The sequence below is a fragment of the Alexandromys fortis genome, unplaced genomic scaffold (assembly GCF_014885135.2).
Source record: "Alexandromys fortis isolate MF-2015 unplaced genomic scaffold, M_Fortis_MF-2015_v1.1 scaffold_238, whole genome shotgun sequence".
NCBI classification, from domain to species: Eukaryota; Metazoa; Chordata; class Mammalia; order Rodentia; family Cricetidae; genus Alexandromys; species Alexandromys fortis.
Genome location: NW_026068126.1, coordinates 1,080,953 through 1,102,118, shown reverse-complemented (window position 1 = coordinate 1,102,118; position 21,166 = coordinate 1,080,953). Strand labels below are relative to the sequence as shown.

Here is a 21,166-nt window from a genome sequence, read left to right as displayed (position 1 = left end):
CCTTGCGGAACCTCTGGTTGCCCGCCGGACGACTGGGCTGGCCCCACTGGAATTTGTGATATTGTAGGGGTCTGAAGAGCCCCAAATATTTTTGGGCCCTGGGAACGGGGGCCCTTCATTCCGTTTTTTGACCAGGTCTCATAGGTCTTTGGAATAGGGTGACCATTAATGTCCTTAACAGAGCGACATTCACTAGCCCAATGTCTGCCTTTCTTACAGCGCGGGCAGGTACCAGGCATGCGTGGACCTGCTGGTGTAGGCTGCCCAGGCAAAGTAGTGCCATTAGGGCAATTTCTTTTTAAATGTCCCGGCTGGCCACACAGGAAACAGCCCTTCCCCTTAGGATCACGGGCAGCCTTAGTGACTGAGAGCATAGCTGCAGCGAGGCCAGTATTGGTCAATGGGCCCCCGATCTCCTGGCATGCCCTCAGCCAAGCATCCAATCCTTTATGTTTTACTGGCCCAATGGCTCTTTGACATTCTTTTGTGCTTTGTTCAAAAATAAGTTGTTGGACAAAAGGCATTATGTGGTCACCTCCCCCTATCGTCTTTTCAGCCGCTTCAAGCAGCCTGGCCACAAAATCTGAAAAAGGCTCCGCAGGACCCTGTATGATCTTAGTCAGGTTACCTGCCACTTCTCCTTTATTACGGAGTGTTTACCATGCTCGATAATAGCATTCATTTATTTGTTGATAGACCTCTATGGGGAGCTGTAATTGATTGCTCATGTATATCCCGAGACCCAAGAGCATATCAGCGGTCCATTCTAGATGGCCGTCTTGAATATTTTGTCTAGCCTGCCTATAGGCATTATTGGCAGCTAGGAACTTAAAATCCAGATATTGACCCTTGGTCAAACACGTCCTGCCCAACTCTTCCCAATCTGCAGGCGTTAATGGGGAGGCACAAATCCTACGCAGAAGAGTGACCGTGTAATCTGCAGTGGGCCCAAAATCTTTCACTGCAGTGACCAAGTCCTTTAGTTGTTTATAAGAGACTGGCTCCTACCTCCTCTGTTGGGTCGCTGGGTCAATCATCACTGGAAATGCCGACGCAAGACGGCTCCAAGTATTCTGATTAATGAAGTGGCAACCCTCGCGCGGCATACTTGGCTGTGCATAAGTAGTAGATGATGCAGGGGGTGCCCTTTTTTGCAGGACAGGGGGAGCAGACGGAATGGGATTATAAGAGGGATTGTGAGGCAGAGGACGTGGCTCTAGCCGGTCCCATCCCTCCTCCCCATACTTTGCTGCTTCCTCCTCCAGCTCCTCTTTTCCTTCCTTATTAAGTTCATCATCTGACAAATCTAAATCTACAAACTTTTAGGACCAGATAAAGCTGGCCCACCTCGTCCCCATCCTTTAGACAGGAATCCTTTTTGTCCTCCTTTTCGGACCCGTTTTCTACATTTTTAATCTTTTCTTTTTTCTTTTCTATTTTTCTTTTAGGCCTATCTAAGTTCTCCCTTTTGAGTCTGATTCTGAGAGGCTATCCTGGTGTGCTATCAATGCTTTTCGCCCTTCTTTAATAAGCTCTGTGTTAGCTCCCTCTTGGAGACAGCCACGTACTAGGCGCCAAAAAGGCCAAAAACAGCAGAAAACAACAGAGATTACCATTGCCACAAAGGCTAAGCAGAACACCAAGGGTTCAACCTCCACAACCAACCTGGAAAACTTACTTACTGACGTCACCGCCCCACGTGTCGGGTTCTGAATCCTCTTCGACTCCTCACTCGGTACCAAAGCTTGTCCCAGGGTTTTTTCTCCCGGGTTTCGGCACCAGTTGCGGTGAACTCCCTGACCAGCAGGAAAGAACAGCCACCAGACAAGGATTCTTCCCAAATCATGCTTTTACTGGGAGCCTCTTGGTTGAAGGGAGAGCGGGAAGTGAGGGGCCCTGAGCTCTGAGCTGCAACTGCTGCAACTGCTTAATATTGGAACTAGGGGTACGTGCAGGCTTCCTATTGGTCAAAGTGTCTTAGCAACCTGCTCCAAGCTCCCTGATAGGTCCAGCACACTGAGGACACTGAGCATACCTGAGATGGTGGTACTGGCTACTCCAGCCTGCAGGAGCTAGGCGCCATCTTGTAATGGCGGCCACACGTACTGGCTCCCTGCACAGAGGGAATGCTTGTGTGCATATGTGCAGAGGGAATGCTTGTGTGTGTGTGTGTGCAGAGGGAATGCTTGTGTGTGTGTGTGCAGAGGGAATGTTTGTGTGTGTATGTGCAGAGGGAATGTTTGTGTGCAGAGGGAATGCTTGTGTGTGTGTGCACAGGAATGCTTGTGTGTGTATGTGCAGAGGGAATGCTTGTGTGTGTGTGTGCAGAGGGAATGCTTGTGTGTGCAGAGGGAATGCTTGTGTGTGTGTGTGTGCAGAGGGAATGCTTGCGTGTGTGTGTGTGCAGAGGGAATGCTTGTGTGTGTATGTGCAGAGGGAATGTTTGTGTGCAGAGGGAATGCTTGTGTGTGTGTGCACAGGAATGCTTGTGTGTGTGTGCACAGGAATGCTTGTGTGTGTGTGCAAAGGGAATGCTTGTGTGTGTGTGTGCAGAGGGAATGCTTGTGTGTGTATATGCAGTTCGAATGCTTGTGTGCATATGCGCAGGGCAAATGCTTGTGTGTTGGGGGGAGTGAGCCGCTTGTTCTTCCCAGGTTCCCTGCTACCTTAGCCCTGAAACAATCACACAGAAACTGTATTAATAAAATTTCTGCTTCGTCCATTAGCTCTAACTTCTTATTGGCTACCTCTTATATTAATTTAACTCATTTTTATTAATCTGTATATCACCATGGGGTCGTGGCCTACCAGAAAAGTTTCAGCATGTCTGACTCTGATGGTGGCTCCATAGCATCTCCCTGACTCTGCCTTCTTCCTCCCAGCATTAAGTTCTGTCTTCCCCGCCTACCTAAGTTCTGTCCTGCTATAGATCCAAAGCAGTTTCTTTATTCATTAATGGTTATCACAGCCACAGAGGGGACTCCCACATCAGTTGTGGAGACCAGAGGTATGTGCTGGGTGTCTTCCTTGATCACCACCTGATTTTTTGAGGCAGGGTCTCTGCTCAACTGGCTGTCCATAGATCCTCCTGCCTCTTGGGTCACGCACTGATGTCACAGGCACACACTCCAGTGCTGAGCATCCAAACTCAGATCCTAACATTCCTACAGCCAGCCTCACCACCTGAGCCGTACTTACTCCTGTTGTTTAAGGCTTCAAGCACACACACGGGAGTGGGTAATAGGGTAAATTCATGCGTATAAACCACCCAGAGCAATTTACAAACATCAACATATATCAGTCTCCAACAGAAAAAATACTTTGCCACCATTTCCCTTGAAAATGAACAGTAGTGAGTTAATGTGAGTGAAAACATGGTCCCCCTCAATGTTCCTGGGGCCTCATGAATGTTTCTTTCACAGTTGCATGAACTCAGAATCCAGAGAGGGCTCAGATGTCACAACAGGTCACGCTGGTTACTTCCCCCCTAATTTCCACACAGTCTACTCCCTGTTTGTTTGTTGAAGAACTCGGACCATCTTATGGCTAACTGGAGTCTGTATTTCGCTTATTTTTGATCTCATAAAGTGGCATATGTCCAACTCCCGTGTTCCTTACACACTGGTACTCAGATGCGGAAGCCCCGGGGGCAGTCTCACATTCCATTCAAAGATGACATCTGACTTCCTATCTCCATGATCCTAGGAGCTGCTGGTCATTGTCCCAACCCACCGTTTTATTAGAGATCCTAAAACAGTTCACACTCAGCTTGTGCAGGCTGAGGGGAACACTTCCATAAACAGTGTCAGTAAGTGGGAGACCTAGCGTGCCTGGCTGTGGAACAAAAGTGTGGTGGTCATTCCAAGGATCCTACTAGGAGGTGGAGGCTCACCAGCTCAAGGTTGGGGCTGGTGAAACAACTTGGTGCTAAACTGTTTGCTGCAGAGCACAGAGGTCTAAGTTTTGATTTTAGAACCCATGCAAGACTAGGCAGGTCACCTGTAATCCCAGCACTTGGGAGGCACAGTCAGGGAATCCCCAGGGCAAGCTGACCAGCCAGACCAGTAGAGACAGACCCTTCACTGTATATAAGGTGAATAGCAGACATCAACCTCAGGCCTCTGATGTGCATACCAGTATACACATGAACCAACACACATGCGAACCTGTATACATGCATGTATACATACGAACCAACACACACGAGAACCTGTATACACATGCATGTATACATATGAACCAATACACATGAGAACCTGCATATACATGCACGCAGAAGTTCAAAGTCATTCTTGGCTACAGAGTAAATTTGATGAGACCCTGTGGTCAGTGTTGTGATATCTCACCAGAGAAGGAAGGGCAAGGCCAGGGCATCTCTGCCATCTGAGCCATTTGCTTAGTCTCAGCCCTGGCTGGTTTATTCCAGCTGTGAAATCTCTGGGCCTGCAGTAAGCTCCAGCACTTTCTCTGCCCATCATAGTGACCAAGATTTGTAAGCCCACTCACAGATCTAAACCGACGCTAGAACACCTTAGGGAATCCATTATAAAAAATGGTATTTTAGGGGGCTGGAGAGATGGCTCAGTGGTTAAGAGCATTGCCTGCTCTTCCAAAGGTCCTGAGTTCAATTCCCAGCAACCACATGGTGGCTCACAACCATCTGTAATGGGGTCTGGTGCCCTCTTCTGGCCTGCAGATATACACACAGACAGAATATTGTGTACATAATAAATAAATAAATTTAAAAAAAATGGTATTTTAAAGACAGGGTATCACTCTGTAGCCCAGATTGGCCTGGAACTCATTATGTAGCCCAAGCTGTCTTCAAATTCACAATTCTTGGGACTGGAGAGATGGCTCAGCAGTTAAGAGCATTGCCTGCTCTTCCAAAGGTCCTGAGTTCAATTCCCAGCAACCACATGGTGGCTCACAACCATCTGTAATGAGATGTGGTGCCCTCTTCTAGCCTGCAGACATACAGACAGAATATTGTATACATAACAAATAAATAAATAAATAATAAATAAATAAATATCACAATCCTCTTGCCTCAGTTTTCTGAGTGTTTTGATACAGGCATGCAGCAACACCCTTAGCTAAATGTATTTCAAGGTATCTAATTTAACACCAATCACAGGAGGCTGGCAGCTTCCATTTTGGACAGCTCTTCTCTAGAAAACCCCTTACTTACTATGCTTGCACATCTGCAAAATAGGGACTAATGAGCTATTTCAGTAGGAAACTGGGTGGATCAGATCATGTATGTAAAGGCTGGGGCACACAAGCCCCCATAAAATGTTTATGTCTATTCTCAACATCAACTTGACACACTTTAAAAAAACAGAGGCAAAAATTCCAGAGAAGTCCATGGAAAATATCGTTCATTCCAGAGGAGTGGAGGCAGCGAAAGCTTCAGGTTACAAGGACTTGACTTCATCGCAGGCCCGGTGGTGGCTCAGTAAACTAAGCAATCACTCCAAAGAACGTGTTGCTTTACTCCCTCTTGGAATGGTTTCAGGCTGATTGTTACACGAACGTGAAGCAGAAAGGCGAGCTGGCCCGTTTCCCTCAGTCCCTCTCTGGAAGCACACTTGCCTGGCAGCAGGCAGGTTATCAAGCCCAGAGGAACCCTTTTCAAAGCTTGGCTTTGCTATATCCCACTGGGGTTCCGGCGGCTTTACCTGCAGCAACACCATAGCAACATAGGGCAGCGTGGTGCCCAGTGGGCAGCCCTCTCTCCGGCGCTGCCATCCTCAGAGGCTCTCTGCGGCCTTCCTGTCTTTGCCGCAGAAGTTCTTCCCCCTAGAATCTCGGCATCGGAGGTGTCAACCTGGGAACATATTTGTGTAGAATTAAAAAGAAGAATATGTTTTGAGCATGTTTAAGTCCTAACTATGCTCAAGAAAGAAATGCCGACTGCCACAATGCTGCTGACTCCGAGTTTTCTGGCTCCCCTCCTCAAATGTTACCTTTGCTTACATAACCTAGACTCCCAAGCTTGCTGAATGGCTGGTCTCCTTAGAAAGCTGCATGGGTCACCTTGCAGCCATGGCCACTCGGCCACCCAGCCACCCAGGCCTACGCTTAAAGTCCACTTACCTGAGAATACAGCGCTTCTGTTGGAGGGAAAGGCTGCCAGAAACGGACCTTATGTGTCCATTCTTGAGGGACAGCGAGTCATACAACATTTCTGGAGGGCACCAGGGAATCAGCGCAGAACTTAAATTGGCACAGATCCTCTGACGGAGACATTCCACTTCTCGGGTTTACACTAACAGCACTTGCACCAAGGAAAGTGTGTGTTATCACAGTCAAGTCCCAGAGGTGACAGAAATGTTGGCCAGTAGAGGGCTGCTGGGTGGTACTGGAATGGACTGGTCCTGAGAGCTGCATCACCAGGGTCCTCAGCCACACCCTGGCCTTCTCTTCATGAGAAAACAAAACAAAGGGCCCTTGATCTTGCCCATAAAATTTATATCAATTGTACAAACCACAAATGGTGGCACTTCCTTTGCGTGTGCAGATACATGTACGTGTAGAGGCTAGAGAACAACTCTGAGTGTTCCTCAAGTCCTGTGCATTTTGTTCTTCTGAGACAGGATCCTCTTACTGATCTGGACTCTCCAGTTAGACTAAACTGGCCAGCAAGCCTCTGCCTCTCCAAGGCTGGGTTTACAGGCATACGCAACACACACACACACACACACACACACACACACACACACACACAGCTGCTTACCTGGGCCCTAATTGAACTTGGGTCCTCAGACTTGAAACCACTTTACAAACTGAACCATCCGTCCAGCTTGGTGGTTACTTCTTAGAAGGTGTACTTACTCTAAGAAGTTGGACTTAGAGTAAGTTTTTCATTAATTTTGCATGTGTATTTGTGAATGTGCACATGCATGTGCTATTGGCACACATACATGTGGAGGTCAAAAGAGAACCTGTGGGAGTCAGCATTCTCCTTCCACCGTCTGAGTCTCAGCGATGAACTTGAGTCATCAGACTGGAGGAAGAGCGTCTTTATCCACTGGGCACTGGAGGACGAGCTCCTTTATCCACTGGGCACTGGAGGACGAGCCCCTTTATCCACTGAGCACTGGAGGACGAGCCCTGGAGGACGAGCTCCTTTATCCACTGGGCACTGGAGGACGAGCTCCTTTATCCACTGGGCACTGGAGGACGAGCTCCTTTATCCACTGGGCACTGGAGGACGAGCTCCTTTATCCACTGGGCACTGGAGGACGAGCTCCTTTATCCACTGGGCACTGGAGGACGAGCTCCTTTATCCACTGAGCCCCTCACCAGCCCCTTTATTCTCTTTTGTACTATCTTTTTTATTTTCTTTTTTAACCATAAAGATTACATTTTTAAATATCTGGAAGAATTAAAAAGTATTAGATGGTATATTAAAAGTCACTTCCAGCCAAGGTGTAGTAACAAATGTGCCCATAATCCCAGCACTTAGGTGGCTGAGAGAAGCCTGGTTTATAACAGGAAGATAATGCCTCAGAGAGGGGTGGTGAGAAAGAAGGGAAGACTTGGAGGAAGGGGTTGGCAAAAAAGTCATTCTGCATCCTGGTTGACACAGCATAATAAACCAACTCTCTTTTACCACATGTCTGTCAGGCAAGGACTACAGCTATCTTGTGGCTACAATGCAATGTGTGACCATCTGTGGGGCCTTAGCTATCACATTTAACAGATGAATACAATCCAGCCACACTTCTGCTCTGAGTCCCTGGCTAAGTCCTTTACCCACTGGTGTGGGAGGTCCTTCTGTCTATGTGCTGCTTTTATTGGTTAATGAATAAATAAACTGCTTTGGCCTATAGCAAGGCAGAACAGAGCTAGGTGGAGAAAACTAAACTGAATGCTGAGAGAAAGAAGGCAGTGAGTCAGTGAGATGCCTTGTAGCCATGCCAGAGACAGATGCCAGAGGAACTTTATTAGGTAAGCCACAGCCATGTGGCGATACACAGACTAATAGAAATGAGTTAAATTAAGATGTAAGAGCTAGCCAACAAGAATCTAAAGCTAACAGGCCAAGCAGAGATTTAATTAATACAGTTTCTGTGTGGTTATTTTGGGGCTGAGCAGCCCGGAACAAACAAGTGGCCTCCTACAAAGACTGCCAGCCATCAGTCTTCATGACAATGACAAAGTATTGAGTGGGGATGATAATGAGTCCTGGGGCCAAGAGTCTAGGGGAACATGGGAAATGAGCTTGTGGGCCAGTATAGGCTAGCCCTTGAGAAAGATAATGGCCTTCTGTTCTGAGCTGGGAGGTGTGGCTACAACACTCAGCTGCTAGTGTCCACCATGGCCACCTGCTTCTGCTGTAGCTCTGGCTGTCTGCTCCCTGTGGCCTTGTGTGCAGCCCTGTCCCCCACCAGAGCACCTGAACACCCTCAGAAGCTAGAACTAAATACTGTGGCCAAATAAACCAAATGTGGCTCTTGGGGGAAGCCCTCAGACAAATAACTATTTTTTAAGCTCTTAGAGCCTACAGGTTGGAGGGGGTCATCTTATTTTGGGAGATTCAAATGATAAGTGTTTGAATCTTGACACTCACACACACCAGGGGCCACCACCTGCCATTGTAACTGCTCCAGGGATGGAGTGTGGCTTGTTTATGTGTCTCCTGGGCACCCACAGGTTCAGATTCTTGCATCTGCTGCATCTTCTTGTTCTGCTCACACCCTGTGCTGGCTCTGCCATTGCACTTCAGAATCCACCAGCTTTGAAAAGGGACCCTGAAGTGGTGTTTTCACCCTGAATCTGTGAGTTACACAGCTGCTCTGGCCTCACCCAGTGCTCCCCACTTCTCATGCTACATTGTCCTACTCCAGATTCTCTCTGGTTCCCATATCCTCTCCAAATCCTACCCAGTGAAAGTTTGAGACAAAGAGAAATGTTAAATGGCTGGCAGTAAAGATTATGCCTTGCAAACATAGGGTTCTGAGTTCGGATCCTTGGGACCCATGGAAAAAGTTGAGCATGGTGGTGTACACCTGTGTCCGACAATGATGACGTAGGAGATACCTGTGTCCCACAGTGATGACGTAGGAGGCAGAGGCAGGCCTACCCCTGGAAACCCTCAGACCAGATAGCCCAGCTCTGCTTGATAAAGTTCCAGGTCAATGAGAGTCTCTCAAAGGAAAGGCAAAAGTCATGTGAAGACCCACACGTGAGGCTGTCATTAGACTGCAACATGTATACTGTGCTCCTGCCCCAGAGCCATTTGGTGCCCCTGAACCACTCACAGTTCCAGGCACACAGCAGTCCACATTGGAGCCGCAATCAGCAGTTTAATTCTGAGACTGAGTGTGCAGCACAGAAACTCTTTTCATCCAAGTTACAGCCAAATATGACACGCAGAGCACTGCGCAGTCTGAAAACAGTCTGTATGGCGGCAGGAATCCGCCATGCTCTTCTGCCTGCCTAAGCCTGATTCGGCCTTAACCTGCGTCTGTCTGGAGTGGGAGAATCATGGCGACTCCCTGACTCAGCTTCTTTCTCCCAGCATTCTGTTCTGTTTACTCCACCCACCTAAGGGTTGGCCTATCAAGGGGCCTAGGCAGTTTCCTTATTAATAAGAAATCACTCCCACATCAAACAGGTGATGGGAAGCCTCTCAATTTCATTTTGATGATGACCACAGATCGTTGATATTGAATATACCCAAGGTCACTGTCGGTCGCATTTTCAATGTGATTGTTTTTGTGGGAAGTGGATCACTTCATGAAGCTGTTAGAGTCCCATTCTGTGCTTCTCCTGGGTGCTGAGGTTACAGGCATACACCATCATGTGTGGTGTCTTGTGAGACAGGGTCTCACTGTGTGGCCAAGACTAGCCTGGATCTCACAATCTTCCTGTCTCAGCCTCTGGAGAGCTGGGTTATACTACGGTCTTATTCTTCACTCCATCTTTAACAGAAACCCTGACCTGGAGCCTCCTGCTGGGTCTCAGACCCACTCCAAAAGGAAGTCTGTGTGTCTTTAAGCTGTACTTCCCTTGGGGCAGGCTTCACAAAGCCAGCCCTATAGGCCTTTAAACCTGTGTTGACTTTGAACCCCAGAGCCCTTTAAACACCAATCCATTGAACAGTGTTGGTGTGGAGGAAGGGCTGGGGGCGGGGGAAGGATCTCTACAGACCTCAGTTGTCCACTCTCACAGAGCTTTCCAGGAGCAAGCAGGGTGGCGGGAAATGATACTGCTTCCCCGCAAGTGGTCAGATGCTCAGGTGGGTTCCAGTCAGGAGAAAGAGTGACCTATGATCCACTGAGCTCCTATTCTGTGTTAGGGTCTGAAGCTTCAGTGGAGAAGGGGCCTACCCTGCCCTCAGCGGCCACCCTAAGCCTCAGCTGCAAACCTTACCTGAGAGAGAGAGAGAGAGAAAGAGAGAGAGAGAGAGAGAGAGAGAGAGAGAGAGAGAGAGAGAATGGGCAACTGATCCTAAAGTGAATGTCATTTTCTCCTGGAGGTTTCAACCTCATTAAAAACCACTAGACTGAGAGCTGGGGATCTGGCATGGTTGGTAGAAGAATGCTTGCCTACCATGCATGGAGATGCCCTGGTTCAAGGGCCAGCACAGCAGAACATTGAGTGTGACCTATAATCAGAAGTTCAAATCCAGCCTGGCTACGTAATGAGTTCCAGGCCAGCCTGGACTAAAGACTGCTTCAAAAAGGAAACCAACCTAACACACCAAATGCTGGATTGATGAATAGAAAAATTACCCTGGGCCCAGATGTACAAACTACCAACAGCAGAAGAGTGACCATTTTGAAGTCTGTCATAGCAAGGCAGGACAGACTAACTTGCAAAATAAAAATGTGGGGCCCTGGTTCCAAAATCATTAAGTTCAAGACCGCAACACCACAAGACTGAGCCAAAGGCTCAACTGGCTTGCCTGCCAGGGCAGTAGCTATCAGCGCATCTCTGCAGGGCTCTGAGCCCCCATCTCATCCTCCAGCTGATGAGGTCCCCCTGAGGGGTAGAGAGGCTCTTGTGTAACATTCATCGTGGGGAGAGACCCTGCAGTGCCCTGTGCCATCTGTCAGCCGGATGGGTAGCTAGATCTGACTTCTAATGACGTCATACCCAAGGCTCACACAGCACAGCTTACTGTTGAGTGCTGTTCTCGGGTCTGTACTGCTTACCTCATTCCCACTGCTGCCCCGCATCTGTCTTGCTAGTACAGACAGGGAAAACAAGCAACAAAGAGCATTGTCACTTGCTAGAGGTTGTAAAAGCAGTCCCTAGAAGGGTCCAAATTCAAATACAGAGCAGTTAGACATTTTTGTTGTTACTGGGTTTGTTTTATTTGAGACAGAATCTCACTATGTCCCAGTTGGCCTAGAGCAAACTGGCCTTGAACTTCTGTCTTCTAAGTACTGGGATTGCAAGAGTGCCGACCATGCCTGGTGCTGTCTTGCGTTTCCACGTTGCTGTTGGAAGCGGGGACACATGCCACCATTCTGTGGCAGCAGAACATTGACCATTCAGCAGGGAGTGTTTGTCCTTACACAGGGAATCTATTTCTTTGCTTTTTCTTCCATCTTGTCTCCTTCAAGGGAGAAACCTGTGCGTGTAGGCACTACATCTTACACAGTATTGGATCTCCAGAACCTGACTCTGTGCCTGGCCTAGTGGGCCCTTAGCAGACACCTGAGAGGGAGGGAAGGAGCAAGTGAGGATGACATATGCAGCTGATCCACAGTCACAGCCTCTAAAGTCCAAGCCCACGGGGCTTACAATTGTGTCTTGGGGCTGGGGGAAGCTCAGTTGGTAAAGTGTTTGCACAAGGACCTAAGTTCGATCTCCAGGACCCATAAAAAGCAGCCTGGTGTGGGCACATCTTTATAACCCTGTACCAGGGGTGGGGTGAAGACAGAACCACCCCTAGAGCCTGCTAGCCAGACAGTCTCACTCAATCAGTGATCTCTGGGTTCAGTGACAAACTCTGCCTTAAAGAAAAATGTAGAGAGTGTCCAAGAGAGGGGGAGCCACAGAGAGAGACAGGCGCACACAGAGAGACAAAGACAGAGAGACATACACAAACTTGTTTTATTAGCAAGGCTTGATGCTGTAGGCCAACAGAGGTCAAAGCACAGGGATTTCTTCAAGTTCAAGGCCAATCTAAGATATGGTGTGAAACCCTGTCTCAAAAAAGTCCTGAAAGTTCTCCCGGTGTGTGGGTGGAAAGGTGTGTAAGTAAGAGGTGCCCCTAGGGCCCTGCCCTGTCTTAGCAGGTGTGCAAGGTCGGGGCACAGTGTGCTCTGGCAGCTGTCTGTTGGCCTCTGTACCTTCCCCAGCTCGCCAGCCAGTCCTCTCTGGCATCTCCACCCTATGACACAGCATAAAGAGTAACGAGAGCTGGCCCCTTTCTGGGGCCAGCTGTTTCCCTTCCTACCACCCCAGGGTTGGCTGGAAGCTGGCATTTGAGCCCAGTCCAGCATACTCTGGTCTTTTGAAGTGGCACCCTTGAAGGCCAAGAGCAGTACAGTGCCCCTGCCTATCCTGTTGCCCTGTGTATGAACACTCTTCCTGGTGACTCCTTAGCCAGGCCTGTCACAGAGGGCCCAGAGAAAACAAGTTTATAGAGGAACCAAACCAGGAAGGGGGCAGGGGACAGCGTGGAAGTGGCTCTGCCTCATTGTGTGGGTCACACCCAGCACGCAGCATTGTCAGTTGTGCTGTGTGAATGTTAGCCATCTCTAGCCTCACCATGCTCACACCAACCAAGTGGGGGACCCTAGAAAACAGGAGTTTGAAAGGTTGACCTAGGACGCCTCACAGACCATGGTGCTAGTTCTGCTTCTCGGTTTCCACACACTCCAGTCGGGGAGGCAGATCTCTGTGAGTTTGAGCCCAGCCAAAGCTACATATGTGAGACCCTGTCTCAAAACGGGGGGAAGGTGTAAGAAAAAGAAATGTTCTCATTTTAAAAAAATTCACGTGAAACATTCCCACCCGAAGGGGTAACCAAGCAGCTGCCTTAACTAAAAATTTACTGTGCAGAGAATTAGCATAAACATTTGCATATTCATAACTATTTGTATAACCCATACCTTTAGACACAAATCACTTAAAAACACCTAATGGGAATGTATAAGAGACTTGGAAGCCGGGCGATGGTGGTGCACGCCTTTAATCCCAACACTCGGGAGGCGGAGGCAGGTGGATCTCTGTGAGTTCGAGACCAGCCTGGTCTACAGAGCTAGTTCTCCAAAGCCACAGAGAAACCCTGTCTTGAAAAAACAAAACAAAACAAAAAAAAAGAGACTTGGAGAAACTTCCGCTCTAAGCCGTGGGTTTCAGGTGTGAGGTACTTAGGCCCTGCTGTGACAGAATCCCAGTGCTTGGGCTAAGCAAGTTGCGTCCAGAAACCATGGCTGCAGCAACTGCAGCTTCTCTGAGTCATCTGCATGCATTCGTAAACATTAGTGCCCATACTAATTAGTTCTGTAGGCACTGGCCTCCTCATTCCTTCAAAGATCTTCAGAGTTTGTGGTTTTGATTTCATTACATCCTTGGCTATATTCAAGAAACTCCGAAGGTTCAGAGAGCACAGGCCCTCCGCTGGCAAGATGAGAAACTGAGGCAGAGTGGGAAAGTGCCCTGTTTCTGGGAGCTGGCAGGCAAGGGCTTCCCATCCCCATCCCACCCGCAGTGAAGATCCTAGAGCCCCGGAGGGACCAGGCCTGTCAAACTGGAAACTCTTGTTTTAACCCTGCATCCTCAGGGGCGAAGGCTGACTGCAGCCATACATAGTCAGCCTTTTCCTAGGCCTCAGTGTGGCAAGGGGAGATCCACCCTAGAAGTCAGGAAGCTGGGGCAAGAGGCTCAGTAAACACCTCTTCTTCGGAGTTGTTGGCAGCTCTTGGAGCTGCGGTCTTCCTGGCCCAGGAATCCCCGAGGCATACTGCAAGAGCAATAAGGATTTTTAGGGGCATTATGATAGTGGAATGGAAACACATCTGCCCCCAAAAGTCCCTCATTTTCCCTGCGGTAACCAACCAGCTGGCAGGAAGTGGAGGCTCTCAGAGGCACCAAGAGCCAAAACTAAAAGGGAAAAAAATGCAGAAAGTTAAAGCAAACTTCAGACAAGTGAATCTTTTGAGGGGGTGTGGTGCCAGGCAGTCTCCCAGGAGCCGAGGCATCTGTGTGGCAACTGGCTAGATGTGTTTCTAGGCAGAAGTTTCCATACAGACATGCTTCAGTGCATGTGCAGGGAGCCAGGCATCTGAGACCCCCACTCCACCCAAGCAGGCTCCAGAAATGACCACGCAGACGATGTCCTAAAGTGGGCACACACAGGGGCCTGTCCTGTTTACCCCAAACATCAAACATTCATTCCTGGCCCTCGCTGATGAGCAAAGAGAACAAGTGATCCATCAGGGCCCCTCTTCCTGCAGTATGAGAGAGCGGATCAGTTGCCTTGGAGACCGGAATGGAAATACCTAGGTGGGTTCCATGGCTGACCTATGAAGGGTGAGGGCTTAGGGAAGAACCCCTGGACATTTATAGCTAAAGGGACGAAGTCACCATGAATGTCCACATACCCTTGGGGTCTGGCCACTAAAGTCTGGGAAAGAAGAAATTCACAGCAATGTCATCCCCAAGGCATTTGACCTTCGAGGTTTCTACTGGGGGTGTCCCACCAGGCCAGTTAGCACCCAAGGGCTTTATAGGGTTAACCCATCCTCAAAGGTTGCTCTCAGCAGTCTGACATAGCATACTGGGCCACCTCAGAGAAGAGGCGACTGAAAACAGCTGGGCTGATGGAAGTGGGATGAGAAGCCTTCCCAACATACTCCCAGGACTGGCTGCATGGCCCCAAAGCCCTGGTGCAGCCTCCAGGCACGTGGGCCAGGCCGTGAGAGTGCCATTCCAGCTCTAAGCATGTGACAGCCAGTAACTCAGCCCAGAGTCTCCTTCCAGGCAAGCACCTACCAGACTCTCCAGTGAACCTGAGGCTAAATGTGGCCTGGCCCGCGACCCCCGCCTGGGTCTTTTGATTGTCACGCTGAGATACATTGAGGAGCCCATGAGGCCCTCCTGAGGCCTGGAGTTCAATTCCTAGGGCCAAATGAGAATCCCAGGGGTTCAGCTGACTCACGGCTGGACCCAGCGTCCCAGAGCAGGTGGATTTGCCAAAACTGAGCAGGCTGTAGACACCCTCTCTGCAGGGTTTCGGCCAGCAGATCCACCCAAGCCTCACACTCAGCCTGTATCAACGTGGCTCAGGTGTTCCCGCTTCTTTGCCCACCTGGCCCTCCCTCTATGTCCTCAAACACCCCATAGCCTTCTCCCCACTTCTAGGCCCACAGCTCTGCCTCTTCAGGCCTAGGCAGAGAACACTCAACTCCCAAGAGTAACCAGGCTGCCTGGCTGGGGGAGAGATTGGCAAAGGATTCCATAGTAGCTGATATGGGTCACAGGGCACCCCAACCTCCCTCATCACCCCTGGGCAGCAGCAAGGCTTTACTTGGCTACAAAAGCACAACTCTGTACTGGAATTTTCTAGAACTCTGAGTGTGTTCTAGAAGCTAAGAGCAATGGCTTCACATGCTTCCTTCTGAGAGGAACCTTCCCCGGAGTCCACAGGGTCACCAAGCTTGAGCCTCGCGGGGTCTCTGAGAAGACCACTCTGGGGACCCAAATATCTGCTTCCTCACTAAGCTGCTTCTACCCAGGCGAAGCAGCCCTCCAGGCCACTCTCTGGAGCTTGTTTGGGCTCTAGTCACGGCAATATGGTCATGTCTGGGCTCCAGTTGGCAGCAGTCCAGGCTGTCTTGGGCACTGATGCCAACAGGCCCCAGGCACGGCTCTCATGGATGGTTCTAGCAGGGGAGGCCCGTTTGCTGATGTCTCAAAACTTGGATACCACACTGAAACTCAGCAGTTCAGCCCTGCACCTAGGGTGGGTCCTCCGCAGGAGCTTGCCTGTGCCTGTGTCCTCCACCTCGCCTTCCAGGGCTTTCCCTGGGCATCACTACCATTGCGTCCTCCAGGGTATTGTCCCTTCCTGCCACAGTGCATGAAACACTGAGGGGAAGTGAACTTTGTGGGTCTGCACAACTCGAGTGTCCTTTGTGAGGGCAACGACGAAAGACCAGAAACTTTGTCATTATCTGTCCATGTCTCCGCAGCTACGGACTGTGAGCAGTGCTGCAGCAGAACACTGGCAGCTTCAGAAAGAAACCACGGGGTGTCTGGGGGTTTAGCCTGGCATGGGTGAACAGAAGGACCTCAGAGTCTGTTGTTCCCTTTCCCCCAAGCTTCTTCCACACCTACATCTTTCCCTGAAAAGTCTCCTCTGTTTATAGCGTGCTTTGTGTGGGGCATGGGTGAAAGGGTTCATTTTCGTCTCGTTCCAAATCTGAGAAGCAAGAGGACTTCAGGTTAGAATGGTGGGTGAAGAAGACAGCCCAACACCTAAGTCCGACGACATCTTTCCTCTGTGTGTGTTATCTGACAAGTGGTTCTGAAGTGGGGACTTGTGTGCCTGACTCATTTCCATTCATTTCTTCATGCCTAAGATAGTCATTTACTATCCCAGAGAGCTCCAAGCTTACCTGACCCAGATCTTCCTGTTGCTTGTTGGTTTATTTCCAGTGCTAGGGTTGAGTCCAGGTCCTTATGCACCTCAGGGAAGAGTTCTATCTCTGAATCACACCCCCAAACCTTCTTTCAGCTAGAAGAGGGATTTCCCAGCTCCCATTGGCTTGAGTCATGCGTGCACACTTAGTTTTGAAGGGCACGTCCCTTTTATCTCACTCTAGTTATACACTATCGACTTATTTTCTGTTGAAAGATTCCCCTGTACAACATATATATTGCAAAGGACTAAATTCAAAGTTGCTCATCCCCTCTGCACCCCACCCTGCTCTAAATCCACACTCGTTGCATGAGCAAGGAGCTGAGGTGGTGGGAAGTAGTGACTGCTTCATGGAGTTTCACAGGGGCAGGCCAAAGGAGAAACACCTAAATGTATTCCAAGTATTCAACAGTTCCTTGCCAGATTTTTTTTTTCTTATTTGCAGGAGAGGGAAGCTGGGTGGTAACTAGAACATGTAAAGAATCTGCATTGTGTTGCTGAATTCCTGACTGTGATCTCTTGCTGCACAGCACGGATAGCTCACTGCACAGCACGGATTTATAATCTCTGTGACAGCTCACTGCACAGCACGGGTTTATAATCTCTGTGACAGCTCACTGCACAGCACGGATTTATAATCTCTGTGACAGCTCACTGCACAGCACGGATTTATAATCTCCTCACCACACTACTTTACTTGTTTGTAAACTTTGGTTGGGGGCGGGGAGCAGTTTGCTAAATATATTCATAATTACATGTGTGGACTCACAGAGCTGAATGTGAACACTGCTTCATGCTTTGGGCATGCTCACCTTAAAACAGGAATTGATTCCCATTTAATACTAAATTCTGCCTGACTTTCTACATTTTTAACAATTCCATAATTTCCATTTTCAGCTTCCTCACCTCCCCGCCAGCTCATGATCTGAGCTCAGCATCTGGTGCCCAGTCTCACTTGTTCACAGAATACACTCTCTTTGAGTATCATTAAAGGCTAATTTGGTGAAATTATTTACCAGAGTTGATAGGGTCTGGCCATCAGTGCTGAGTCAGCAAAACACAAACAGCTCACATGTGGCCGTCACCTATGGGTGAGCCACAGCACCACCATGGACTCCTGGAAACAAGGAACTCTGGAGGGGCCCAGGCAGCACAAATGTCATCTATGGTCCATGTGTCACAACGAGTGAGCAAGTCACTCAATCTGCTTTCATGGACTTAGTTCAAAAGCTATTGAGGTGGTCTATTCCCGGCTGTGAACACTTAATTTAAATTCAGGCTTGCAAATAGCTCAGGGTGTATAAATGCATACATGGTGTGCTGTGCTTAGCCAACAGAGGGCAGAGGTGTGTGTGTGGTGTGTGTGTGTACACTGAGGTGACCGTCCTGACAGGGACATTTGCTCTCTCTGCCTTATAAACGTCTCCTGAACTCATGGTCCAGACTTTCTTACACAATGCTTTGTTCAGTGTGGAGTAGCAAAGAATTACAAATTTGTGAATCCAGGTGGAAGCAAACAGCTGGTTGCTTGCCCCTTTGACAGAGGGAAACCGAACTCTCATAGCATTGTGGCTTATCTCAGTGGAGTTTAAGGGTTTCAGGCTAAGAAACAGACCCCAAGTCTACGTTTCCTACTGGTCTTGTCCCCCAAAAGGCCCCATGAAGCCTCGAGGGGTGTGTGTGTAGAGCCCTTACTTCCCCATTATTCTATCTTTTGGCCTCTCAAGGAGAGGGGTCATGGCAGATTTGTACTGAGAACAGAGTTAGATAAGAATACCCTCCCACCCCAAGACAGCCTTTCCCCCTTGATCAAAGACGCCAGTCTTCCTTCTCTGAGGGCTTTAGTTTCAGATCCTGGGGTGCTGGCCCTCCCCCTCCAGCGGCTGCCAGGGCCTGAGGGCTTTGCAGTTAGGATGACCCCAAAAGCGGGACTTTGTGGGCCAGTTGGATAAAACACAAACTCATCTCGCCCTCAAAACCCCGATTCTGGGCCCACAGCCTCGGGAGCCTCTTTTCTGAAGTGAACCCTTTTGTGGGTGTAGTTCCCAGCTCCCGGCAGGCTTGCCTTAGAGACAGGGTTCAGGAGAAGGCAGGGTTACTAAAAATGCCTGCCTCTTACTGCTGGAAGGAAGTTCATCTCCCCCAAAGCCAGGGGGTCGCTGTGGAGAGAGATACTGTCCCACACAATCAGGCCTGAAAACATTCCAGCAAATGCCAGTCCGTCTCCCCCCCCCCCCCCGCAACGTCCTTTACCAAGCATAAATCCAGTGTTTGAGAGGCCTCGAATACCCCACCCCATCCTATCTCCAGCTAAATAAAGTTCCATTTATGCCCTTAACTGTCGTCGCTCATTAAAGTCAAATTTGGTGCTCAGTCCAGATTGGGAGAAATTATTTCCGTCTTTAATAGCTCATTTAGCTTTCGGGTTCCCAAGAGGACACCATTCCAAGCGCACCTTTTCTCCCCATTTAACCCCCTCCCTTTCTCACAACTTCTCCTAAAAATAAATTATAAATATGGATGTGTTCTCAGAAGAGGTGAGCGGCACATTCCTCTGCTCCCCTTGGTGGAATTGGAAGCGCGAGAAACCAGAGCCGCCACTCCCCCCCACCTGAATGGCTAAGTCTTTTTTTCCCTAACCACCTCCCAAGTTGGTGTCGTTTCAGTCCCAAACATCCGGATCCTCACCCCGAAACCTAGTTTTGATCTATTTATTTTACTCCAGTCGAGCTAGGCTACAGCCAGAGCGCTAAGGTCAGCTGCTCCTAGAGGGAGGGCCCCTTAACTTTATCTAGGGGAAGGTGGTAAGCTGTTCCAGACTCTCGGGGACCCCCAGCGCGCCCTGCCCGCCGTGTCCCCGGATGCACGTGGAGTGTCGGGAGCGGCGGGGAGCCAGCAGCCTTGCTCTGCGCGGCATTGATATCGGGGTCACGCAGCAAGTCAGTTTCTTGAATAGGTTTTCCGGGGTGGGGGCGGGGTGGCTGGTTTTCCACCTCATGGTTCAACTCCAAGCCCCAGCTGGAAGGAAGTGGGAGCCGCTTCGTTCCCGTCCCACCTCCTGGCCTCACACACACGCCCCTCTGGGGAAGGGGTTCGGGTGGGGTTAGCGTCTCCAGCCGCCAGGGTGGTGCCAGTCAGACAAGCATCGAGAGCTGGGTCCTGGGAAGAGCCCCCGCCTCCACCTCCCTGTTCGGGTCCCCACCCACTCAGCGGCAGACAGCCGCCCCGCACCCTACGCCCCAGGCCTGAGCACCCACCTGCGGCGCTCCCCCACCCCAGTCCGGGGCAGGGAGCGGTGCAGGAAGAGCCAGGGCACTCACCGCGCCTCCTCCTGGGTGCAGGGAGCCCCCCCCAGGCGGCGCCTTCTGGCGCCCCGGCCGGAGTGCGCGGGGTGGGGTGCGCCCTGGGGCCCTGTAGCCTTTCCGGACGATCCTCTCGGCTGCACGCAGGGACTAAGGAGGGTGAAGGGGGACTTCCAGAAACAAAAAGCAAAACCCAGCCCCCTCCCCATCCATGCTTGGAGAGACTGGCTTTCCTGCAACCCAGAGCAGCGCACCGAGCCCACGGGGCTGCACCCGGCCTCCGCGCTTGCCACAAAGCCGCGCCCCCGCCCGGGTGCTCCCCCTTCCCCTCCGTAGCCGCCCCGGGGCGGGGGCAGGGCCGGCAGGGGGTTGGCCGTACTAGGGAGGCGGCTACTCTCCAGCCCGGCCCGGGAGAGGGCTAGAGCTTTCCAGCTGAGCTAGTCCGCCCCAGAGGCTAGGTGGGTAGGGGTGGCTGGGGGCTACCTTCCTAGAAACCCTCTCCAGATATAGTCCGCGGACACCCGCATTCCTAGAAATGCGGCCCGGGCCATGTCAGTGGCGACCCTTGCGGGGAATGCGGAGAGGGACACACAGATCCCAGGGCTATCCATACTTGAAGACTTCCCACTTCTAATGTGCCCAGAGAGGAAGATGACACTGTGCCTCCCTTGGGGAGATTGGGGTGTTGAAATGGGGAGCAAGCAGAATTCCAGGAATCCTTGAGCTGGTGGTGGGAGTTGCCGGGGTGCCCGAAATGGGGAGGCATCCACTTAAGATTCAGACGCGCCCTCGGCTCTGCCCCCTTCTTTTGGGAACTCCTGGAGCCTGCCGCAGGGAGCGCCTTCCGCCCCTCCCCCAGCTTTCAGCAACCCCCACCACACACACACACACACACACACACACACACACACACACACACACAGAAGCAGGCAAGTGCCCCCAGCTCTTCCGCCCACTCCTCGTCTATCCCAAATCTCAGTATGAGATGACTGCAGTGCCTTGGAAGATCCCCAGTCTACATTTCAAGGGTGTGCTCCACTCAGTTCCCGAGAGTTACTCGCCAGACTAACCCATCTTCAGACCCAATCGCAAAGTTGAGCTTTCTCCTTCCGAATCCACCGGCAGTCTTGCGGCTCCAGGCTCTGGAAATGGGGGTGGGGCACAAAGGGCACACATTCTGCCTGGCGAAGTACTGACCTCTGGTGCTGTCCCCTGACTTCCAAAAGGTGCTTTTGGTTTCAACATTAGGGAG

At 50.4% G+C, this 21,166-nt stretch overlaps 1 protein-coding gene across 3 annotated transcripts; it reads right to left on the bottom strand.

Moving 5' to 3' along the window:
• Nucleotides 1–19,073: 19,073 nt before the first annotated feature.
• On the bottom strand, nt 19,074–21,166 carry LOC126490687 (potassium/sodium hyperpolarization-activated cyclic nucleotide-gated channel 4-like). 3 transcript variants are annotated; one of them, XM_050125794.1, is made up of 3 exons: nt 21,112–21,166; nt 19,870–20,064; nt 19,074–19,630 (listed from the first exon to the last, which is right to left on the bottom strand). In XM_050125794.1, exons 1-3 carry the CDS (start codon nt 21,157–21,159, stop codon nt 19,607–19,609), a joined length of 267 nt encoding a protein of 88 aa, XP_049981751.1. In that variant the 5' UTR covers nt 21,160–21,166; the 3' UTR covers nt 19,074–19,606. The 3 variants fall into 3 exon arrangements, with proteins under 3 accessions (XP_049981751.1, XP_049981749.1, XP_049981750.1); XM_050125792.1 differs by lacking the exon at nt 21,112–21,166 and adding an exon at nt 20,985–21,095 and having other exon boundaries at nt 19,074–20,064; XM_050125793.1 differs by lacking the exon at nt 21,112–21,166 and having other exon boundaries at nt 19,933–20,678.

Excerpts from the sequence above, each read along its gene's own strand:
- LOC126490687 (XM_050125792.1), bottom strand. The coding sequence starts at position 21,090 with ATGTGTGCCCTTTGTGCCCCACCCCCATTTCCAGAGCCTGGAGCCGCA. Across the intron at positions 20,065-20,984 it reads GCGATTGGGTCTGAAGATGG|TCCCTGCGTGCAGCCGAGAG; the intron begins GTTAGTCTGGCG and ends CACCCTCCTTAG.